At 41.1% G+C, this 10,367-nt stretch overlaps 1 protein-coding gene across 1 annotated transcript in view; it reads left to right on the top strand.

Moving 5' to 3' along the window:
• The first annotated feature begins 2 nt into the window (after positions 1-2).
• eif2s1b (eukaryotic translation initiation factor 2, subunit 1 alpha b) overlaps positions 3-10,367 on the top strand; it is a 16,857-nt gene continuing 6,492 nt past the window's right edge. Inside the window, exons 1-6 of the mRNA XM_062034661.1 lie at positions 3-171; positions 4,227-4,469; positions 4,753-4,832; positions 7,277-7,428; positions 7,512-7,618; positions 7,686-7,783. Coding sequence (XP_061890645.1) covers positions 4,229-4,469; positions 4,753-4,832; positions 7,277-7,428; positions 7,512-7,618; positions 7,686-7,783 — 678 coding nt within the window. The 5' untranslated portion in view covers positions 3-171; positions 4,227-4,228. The remainder of the gene's footprint in view (positions 172-4,226; positions 4,470-4,752; positions 4,833-7,276; positions 7,429-7,511; positions 7,619-7,685; positions 7,784-10,367) is intronic.

Genomic DNA, 10,367 nt, shown 5'->3' on the forward strand with positions numbered 1-10,367 from the left:
GGGGTCAACCCCTCCTGACGATCTTTTTCCGGGTCGAAAGATTAGCAACAGCCGTGGACGCGAGCTAGCCGACGCTAGTTGTGTATCACGAAAATACCTGGAGAGACTTGGACATTTAAACACCAAGTAAACCACTTTAAGGTGTATTTTCACCCCCAACACATGACACAGGTGAGTTTTAATGGACAAATTTGACATATAAATGGTGGTGGGCGATGCTAGGGAGCTAGCTGCTCTGGAGTCGTGCATGTGCGGCATGTGAACCCGGCTACTAGCATAATGCTACTCGCTACTTTTTTTTATTATTTTCATTTTCGTGTCTGCCGATACAATTTTTTAAAAATGGCAACGCTCGGTGTTTTGTGAATGATACACAATTCAGAGTAAATCTGTCGGTCCGAAATGAGAAAATGTAGAAAATGTCATTTTTATATTGCATCATCTTTTCGCCGATAAAATATCCCAATGAAAATGTGTACAACATGTCTTCTCTTGGGCTTTACATGAAGTTATGAGTCTGTTGGTCTTCCTTTACACTTCCGTAGCTTGTAAAAAGAAGAAGAAATTTGGTATGACGTTTCAGTGGGGTTTTTTTGGTTGTAGAAAGAACGTTGAAGCTCAAATTAGGCTAGACTTAGACTTCCTTTTTATTGTCATTCAAATTTGAACTTTACAGTACAGATAAGAACGAAATTTCGTTGCATTAGCACATGGTAGTGCAGGATAAATATATAAATAAATAGGTTACTGTACAGATAAATATATTGCACTTTTTCATATGCATCGAGGTTTATGGATGTATGTTATATTGTCTGTTTTATTCAAGCGAGTTAATCCATTTTGGGGGGAGTTGAGGGGATAATTATGATGCGTTCAAGAGTTTTGCGGCCTGAGGGAAGAAGCTGTTATAGAACCTGGAGGTTCCTAGCACCCACAAAACCCTCAAATCTAGACTCCAAACATCCCATACAACAAGCTAGTCAGATTACTTCTAGACCTCCACCCCAGATCCCACCTCAGTCCTACCCATTTCTACAATGTGGGCTGGCTCAGGGTGGAGGACAGAGTAAAACAACTTGCACTGAGCCTAGTCTATAAAATCCGCTACACCTCCCTGATACCGAAGTACATGTCAAACTACTTCCTTAATGTAAATGACCGCCATAACCACAACACCAGGGGGAGCTCCACTAACCACGTTAAACCCAGATTCCGATCTAACAAAGGTCTTAACTCATTCTCTTTCCATGCCACATCAATGTGGAATGCGCTCCCAAAAGGTATAAAAGAAAGGGCATCTCTATCCTCCTTCAAAACCACAATAAAAGTACACCTCCAGTCAACTTCAACCCTAAACTAACACCCTCCCCAGATTGTTAATAATCAAATGTAAACAACCAAATGTAGATACTTTTTCTTATGCCTTCTGATCGCTCGCTCTGTCTCTCTGTCTCTCTCTCTCTCTCTGTCCACTACTTGCTGTACATATCCTACCAAGTCAGACCTACACTGTTCCAATATCCATTTCTCTGTTCTCAATTGTTGATGACTAATGATAACAACCAAACCTAACCCCCCCCTCCACACCCCGGATTGTAAATAATGTAAATAATTCAATGTGATTATCTTGTGTGATGATAGTATATATCTGATAGTATATATCTGTATCATGAATCAATTTACCCCGACTTAAACAAGTTGAAAAACTTTTTACCATTTAGTGGTCAATTGTACGGAATATGTACTTCACTGTGCAACCTACTAATAAAAGTCTCAATCAATCAATCAATTCTGCTTCGGGGGCTGCGGAACCTCTTTCTAGAGTCCAGCAGTGAAAACAGTCCTTGGTGGGTGTGGGAGGAGTCTTTGCAGATTTTCTGAGCCCTGGTCAGGCAGCGGCTTTTTGCGATCTCCTGGATAGGAGGAAGAGGAGTCCTGATGATCTTTTCCGCCGTCCTCACCACTCTGTATTCTTATATGATGGATCTCTATTGATCCATCCATTTTCTACCGCTTGATATTAACGATCTTCTTCTCTAATTTTAAAGGGCGATTGCAATTTTTGTACAATCCTTATTGAAGACAAATGTTTTTCTTTTTTGTGCATTCTAACTAGTCAATTTTTTCTAGCTAAAGTCAGCTAAAAAGGGAGTCGCTCTATTTCGCTTACAAAGCACTTTTTAAAAAAACAACCAAAAGCCTCCCATTGTTTTATATATGCACTGTAAGTACCGTATTTTCCGCATTATAAGGCGCACCTTCACTGAATGGCATATTCTAAAACTTTGTTCATATAAGACGCACCGCATTATAAGGCGCACCGCATTATAAGGCACATAGAATAGACGCTACAGTAGAGGCTGGGGTTACGTTATGCATCCAATAGATGGAGCTGCGCTAAAGGGAATGTCAACCAAACAGTCAGGTCAGTCAAACTTTATTGATAGATCACAAACCAGCGTTCTGACAACTCTGTTCACTCCCAAAATGAATAAACAGCTGTTTTATTATTTTCCCCGAGGTAAAGTCAGTGACGTGGTGTTTTGTTTATCTTTTAACAACAGCAAGGTATAACATGTAGTGCAACATTTATACCACATAGTGGAGGGGAACTTTTCCCTGATTCAATTAACACGTAAAAAACAGTGATACTGTTACGGTAAATCAAACGTTTTTGCAATCACAATATAGTAACACTCAAAATAGTGCAGAGCAATAACAATATATCAATAACTCAACGTTGCTCAAACGTTAATGTCACACAACACAACACACAAAATAAACATGTAAAGCTCACTTTATGAAGTTATTCCTCATCCACGAATCCCTCGAATTCTTCTTCTTCAGTGTCCGAATAAAACAGTTGGGTGAATACGGCATCCAACATGCGTCTCGTCGAAGTCGTCATTAATCGAGTCAGTGTCGCTGCTGCTCTGTTCCCGTGTTCTACTGCATGACTGATGGTCTTAAGTTTAAACTCTGCGTCGTAAGCGTGTCTCTTAATAGGAGCCATTTTGGGGTCTTTACATAAACAAACAAATGGAAATGAAACGGCACGCCTCACGCAGTCATATATCCCAGCATGCACCGCGCGCTTCTTCTTCTACGGGGGAAAATGAAGTCGGCGGCTGCTTACCGTAGTTGCGATTGATTGTTTGATTGAAACTTTTACCTGTTGGAGGCTCAATATTAGTCCATATATAAGGCGCACCGGATTATAAGGTGCACTGTCAGCTTTTGAGAAAATTGGAGGTTTTTAGGTGCGCCTTATAGTGCAGAAAATACGATATATATGTAATGTCGTAACAGGCACATTCATCATTTTGCTCATTTTAAGCATACGGCGATGTATTAATTTCACAACGCATTACAACATTCTTTATTTCCTTAAACAACAAAAACTAAGCATCATGCAGCAGCATTGCTTAGTGCTAAACAAGATATACAAATTTCGAACATAATGAAACAATCACTGTACAATGTCTGCTCCCACTGGGATGCTGACTGACCGGATGTTTAAACAGTATCTTTCTGTTTAAATGAAGAATTAATCATAATCCTCAAAGGTTTAAAAATTTAAAAAAAGCTTCGGTATACAATCGTATATGTGTCTTTCTCGCCATTTAAGTTGAATGTCAAAGTTGACGTCTCATTTTATGTCTACAGCCTTCTACTATCTAAGTGAGAGGCATGATTTATAATCTAGAATTAACTTTTACAAACTCAGAGGCGATGCAGCAACTCGGTGTGTCATTATAGCAGCATAAGCTAGTTAGCGCTCTGTTTGTCGGCGTTAACAATAACAATACTGCTAATACTTGGTCAATATTCAGGTCACGAGATGTAAATGGATTACAGCTGGTGGTTTTGGGAAGTTGTTTAGAGGACTTTAGTGTACTCTTATTAGTTGCATTGTTAACCACCTTTTACTTACCATATTTTACGATTTAAAATGCATAAAAATAATTAACGTGTTCTTGTCTTACATACGGCCTGTGAATAATAGGCAAAATTCCAACAAAAAAGTGCTGTTCCCCTTTAAGTCCCTCTTTAATGTATTCACATTTTGTTCTTATTTTTGACTAGTTGAACATTATGTATAAAATGATACGTGTTAATTTACAAAATGCTTTCACATTCTACAAGAACACACTGCTTATGAAAATGTAGCCATGTCATGTTTTTATTACACAATATTAATAAACCTCTCATATTTGTGCGCGCAGCAATGCCGGGCATCAGCTGTCGATTTTACCAGCACCGCTTCCCCGAGGTGGATGATGTCGTCATGGTGAACGTGCGGTCCATCGCCGAGATGGGCGCTTACGTCAGCTTGTTGGAATACAACAACATCGAGGGCATGATCCTCCTCAGCGAGCTGTCGCGTCGACGTATTCGCTCCATCAACAAGCTGATCCGCATAGGACGCAACGAGTGCGTGGTGGTCATCCGAGTAGACAAAGAGAAGGGTGAGAAGGTTGTTCATTAGAATGTTTTATCCATCAACTCAGTGTTTCCCAACTTTTTGTGAGAAACATGTCACAGTATACCACCACTAGTGGAAGATTGTTGAATTGTTCACATTCCACTAATAAGCACTGCTCCAACTAAGCTAATTGTGTTTGATGTTGACATCAACACTGTGACATCCAATTATTGGTCACAGTCAGTCAAACCAGGAAGTGACGGAAAGCTTGGCAAATGTTCCAAAACAAAAGCGTCACAGTGCCTCTCCACTGCTTCCCCCTCCAGGATACATCGACCTGTCGAAAAGAAGAGTTTCACCAGAAGAGGCCATCAAGTGTGAGGATAAATTCACAAAATCTAAAACTGTGAGTATTTTTTTTCCTTACTCCCAATGGTATATTTTAGTTTGCATAGTGAAAATTAGGCACGTGCCGATCAGTACCAGATGATTTTCTTGAGAAATTACGTGTTCGCCGATTAATGTGGATCACCTCTGGCTAATATTGTATTTATTTTTAGTTCCCCAGCTGTCAAGCTAGCAGATAGTTCTGTGTCTCCATCAGGGATGGGTATGTTCACATTTGAACGGATACGGTACAAAGTCCTCAGCTATACCAATTTTCCGTACTTTTGTGTATTAATAAATATTGTTTTTTGATAATGAAATCAAGTTTTTTTTATTGCAACTAGACATGTCCGATGATGGCTTTTTTGTCGATATCCGATATTCCGATATTGTCCAACTCTTAATTACAGATTCAAATATCAACCGATACCGATATATACAGTCGTGGAATTAACACATTATTATGCCTAATTTTGTTGTGATGCCCCGCTGGATGTATTAAACAATGTAACAAGTTTTTCCAAAATAAATCAACTCAAGTTATGGAAAAAAATGCCAACATGGCACAGCCATATTTATTATTGAAGTCACAAAGTGCATTATTTTTTTTAACATGTCTCAAAACAGCAGCTTGGAATTTGGAACATGAGCATGAGGAGGTTGAGGGGGGCGGGGGGTAGGAGGTAGCGGGGGTGTATATTGTAGCGTCCCGGAAGAGTTAGTGCTGCAAGAGGTTCTGGGAATTTGTTCTGTTGTTTTTATGTTGTGTTACGGTGCGGATGTTCTCACGAAATGTGTTTGTCATTCTTGTTTGGTGTGGGTTCACAGTGTGGCGCATATTTGTAACAGTGTTAAAGTTGTTTATTCGGACACTCTCAGTGTGACCTGTATGGCTGTTGACCAAGTATGCATTTCCATTCACTTGTGTGTGTGAAAAGCCGAAGATACTATGTGATTGGACCGGCACGCAAATGCAGTGCCTTTAAGGCACGCCCCCAATATCGCTATCTAGGTGCAAATCGGGAGAATGGTTGCTCCGGGAGATTTTCTGGAGGGGCCCTGAAATTCGGGAGTCTCTCGAGAAAATCAGGAGGGTTGGCAAGTATGACTGGGAGACGCAACTGCTCTGTACTTCTCCCTATGTCCGTGTACCAGCGGCGTTTTAAAAAGTCATAAATTTTACTTTTTGAAACCGATACCGATAATTTCCGATTTTACATTTTAAAGCATTTATCGGCCGATCATATAGACAGTCCGATATTATCGGACATCTCTAATAGCAACATTTAAAAATGACCTGATTATAACTGCTGTCTAGTTGTTATGTCTTATTTTATCATCATATTATCATTTGCAAGTTTGACATTAAGTTGCAAGTCCAAGACATTAGATGGCAGTAGTGAATAAATGATAAATGGGTTATACTTGTATAGCGCTTTTCTACCTTCAAGGTACTCAAAGCGCTTTGACAGTATTTCCACATTTACCCATTCACACACACATTCACACACTGATGGCGGGAGCTGCCATGCAAGGCGCTAACCAGCAGCCATCAGAGGCAAAGGGTGAAGTGTCTTGCCCAAGGACACAACGGACGTGACTAGGAAGGTAGAAGGTGGGAATTGAACCCCAGTAACCAGCAACACTCCGATTGCTGGCACAGCCACTCTACCAACTTCGCCACGCCGTCCCTCGCCGAATAGTTTATTAAGTCGCCTTACACAGCTGGAAGAGCAGTCTAGAGGAACAAAATAAACAAATATGACTAACACTAGCATAGAAGTTGAAACACAACATTTAAAAGGAGCAGCGACTTTAGTTTCACTATCTGCTGCAGCTCACCAGTAATCCCGCCCTGAATGCGGACTCGCAGAGAACGTCTGTGTGACTGTATTGGTGTGTGAATGGCGACTTGTCCAGGGTGTACCCCACCTTCTGCTCGACTGCAGCTGAGATAGGCTCCAGCCCCCCTGAGAGAGACAAGCGGTAGAAAATGGATGGATGCATGGGAGAATTTACACACCCACTATTTTGTCAGAAAATGCGTTTTTATATATGGTAAATGGGTTACACTTGTTTAGCGCTTTTTTACCTTCAAGGTACTTCCACATTCATCCATTCACACACACATTTACGCACTGATGGCGGAAGCTGCCATGCAATGCCCTAACCATCAGGAGCAAGGGTGAAGTGTCTTGCTCAAGGACACGAAGGACGTGATTTAAGTTGGTAGAAGCTGGGATAGAACCAGGAACCCTCAGGTTGCTGGCACGGCCACGCTCCCAACCGCGCCACGCCGTCCCCATATATGTATATTATATATATGTATATACATATATATATAAATATATATATATATATATAATATTTATATATATATATATATATATATATATATATAATATTTATATACAGTACTTTCAAGTGTTAGAGTGTTGAGACGAGTGTGTGGTGTGTGTGCAGGTGTACAGCATCCTGCGACATGTGGCAGAAGTTCTGGAGTACAGCAAAGACGAGCAGCTGGAGAGTTTGTACCAGCGCACCGCTTGGGTCTTTGACGAGAAGTACAAGCGACCAGGATACGGAGCTTACGACGTCTTCAAGCAGGCTGTGTCGTAAGTGCTGCTCTTTGAATGTGACATTGTGGTACCGATGACACATTAATTGAACTTTGTATTGACATGATTAAATGTCGCAGGGATCCTGCAATCCTTGGCGATCTGGACCTGACGGAAGAAGAAAGAGCCGTGCTGATCGACAACATCAATAGGCGACTCACCCCACAGGCGGTCAAGATCCGAGCAGGTGTGGGGAAAAACTCCCCGACCCTTTTGTCAGCGTGTAAAAAAAAAAACATGTCATCTTCCGGCAGACATTGAAGTGGCGTGTTACGGCTATGAAGGCATCGACGCCGTGAAGGAGGCGCTGAGGGCTGGACTAGGCTGCTCTACGGAGGCCATGCCCATCAAGGTAAAATTTCAAGCACACAACCTCTTCATGTCTTTGGTCATTATGTCCTATTCTTTACTTTTCTTGCTGCTTTAACACTGATTATGCCTACATACGTGTGTGTGTTTGTGTGTGTATATATATATATATATATATATATACATGTGTATGTGTATATATATGTATATGTATATAGTATATATACATCCTGCAATTTTGCAAGTTCTCCCACTTAGAAATTAGGAAGAGGTCTGAAATGTTCATCATAGATGTATTTCCACCGTTAAGAGACATAATCTAAAAAGAAAAATCTGAAAATCACATTGTATGATTTATTTTAATGATTTATTTGTATGTTACTGGGGTTCATAAGTATTTGCACACGAGAACATCAGTGCCTTTGTTTGCAATTACAGAGGTCCAACATTGCCTATAGTTCTTCACCAGGTTTGCACGCACGGCAACAGGGATTTTGGCCCACTCCTCCACGCAAATCTTCTATAGATGTGTCAGGTTTCGGGGCTGTCGCCGAGCAACACAAAGTTTCAGCTCCCTCCAAAGATTTTCTATTGGAGTTAGGTCTGGTGACTGGCTAAGCCACTCCAGAACCTTGATATGCTTCGTATGGAGCCACTCCTTGGTTATCCTGGCTGTGTGCTTCGGGTCATTGTCATGTTGGAGCACCCAGCCAACATGACAATGACTCCTTCCCTCAGTCAAAGCATTGACTGAGGGAAGGAGTTTTTGACCAAAATCTCACAATACATGGCCCCGTTCATCCTCTCCTTAATACAGTGCAGTACAGCACCCCCAAAATATAATGTTTCCACCCCCATGCCTCACTGTAGGGATGGTGTTCTTGGGATGATACACATCCTTCTTTTTCTTCCAAACTCGACAAGTGGAGTTTATACCAAAAAATTGTATTTTGGTCTCATCTGACCACACGACTTTCCCCCATGACTCCTCTGGTTCATCCAGATGGCCATTGGCAAACTTCAGACGTGCCTGGACATGGCCTGACCTAAGCAGGGGAACCTTCCGTGCGATGCATGATTTTAAACCACTACGCCGTAGTGTTCTACTGATAGTAGGGCTGGGCGATATGGCCTTTTTTTAATATCTCGATATTTTTATGCCATATCGCGATACACGATATATATCTCGATATTTTGCCTTAGCCTTGAATGAACACTTGATACATATAATCACAGCAGTTGATTCTATGTGTCTACATTAAAATATTCTTGTTCATACTTCATTAATATACGGTATGCTCATTTTAAAATTTCATGCAGAGAGGGAAATCACAACTAAGTCAATTGACCAACACTGTATTTATTAAACTGTTATTAAGCAGTGGCACAAACATTCATGTCATTTCCAAAACAGAAAGTGCAAAATTGTCAGTCATTTTAAAACAAGCTATTAGTGCACTTTTGTGCATGTCACTAAGATGACTTATAACAACACTAAATTAAAGTGCACTTTTTGTACAGAACACCACTACAATAGTTTAAAACAAATAAAGTGCACTTTTGTGCATGATGTCACACAAGATATTTCAATAACTGTCAAATAAAAATTAGCTGCATAATAGGAAATCAAATTGTGTATGTCCTTTGCTATGTGGTAGGTTCCTGCAGACGTTATCTCATTCTGTTGTTGACATTTTTTGTTGATCTGGAAATGTTTGCCTCGGCATTTTGATGGTGTGGGCGTGTGGCACCGAACGGAGATGTTGACATGCGGAGTAAGCACTCTTCATTCTCCAGCAGGTGACTTTTCAAATGATGCTACATATTAGCAGTAATGCTACTTTTTGTAGCAATGCTTTTTCCCCACACTTGACAAATTATGGTTGTCTGTTCGACATATTCCCACTTGAAGCCAAACCACCGCCAGACGATGGACCCCCTGCTGTTTTTCTTGGGAATTAATTATTCCTTCATTCGTTATCAGATTCGCATCTTCTCTCTCTCGTATTACCACTTGCACCAGTCCGCTAGCATCACAGCTAACGTTACCCATGCTGCTACCGCTCTGCTCCGCGAGGGCGGTCACGTCATACGTCACATACGTTGTGACGTATGACGTGACAGTATGTGACGTATATGTAAGAAGGTGCGCTTGCTGTCTGTGAGAAGGAGAGACAAGAAAGAGTGGGAAGAGCCTGCAGTGTAATGCCTGCAGCTAAAAGCAACTGCGTGAGAACGTATACTCGAATATCACGATATAGTCATTTTCTATATCGCACAGAGACAAACCCGCGATATATCTAACTGATAGTAGCCTTGGAAATAGTGGTCCCAGCTCTCTTCAGGTTATTCACCAGCTCCTGCCGTGTAGTTCTGGGCTGATTCCTCACATTTCTTATCATGAGCGATGCCCCACGAGGAGAGATCTTACATTGAGCCCCAGTCCGAGGTAGATTAGCAGTCATGTTTAGCCTCTTCCATTTTCTAACAATTGCTGCAACAGTCCCAATTGTCCCATAGCCTTTTCCAGCTTTGTGGAGCTCTACAATTTTGTCTCTGGTCTCTTTTTACAGCTCTTTGGTCTTGTCCATGGTAACAGTTGGACCTTGACTGACTGTGGGCTGCAC

This window comes from Entelurus aequoreus, linkage group LG23 (assembly GCF_033978785.1).
Source record: "Entelurus aequoreus isolate RoL-2023_Sb linkage group LG23, RoL_Eaeq_v1.1, whole genome shotgun sequence".
Classification (NCBI taxonomy): Eukaryota; Metazoa; Chordata; class Actinopteri; order Syngnathiformes; family Syngnathidae; genus Entelurus; species Entelurus aequoreus.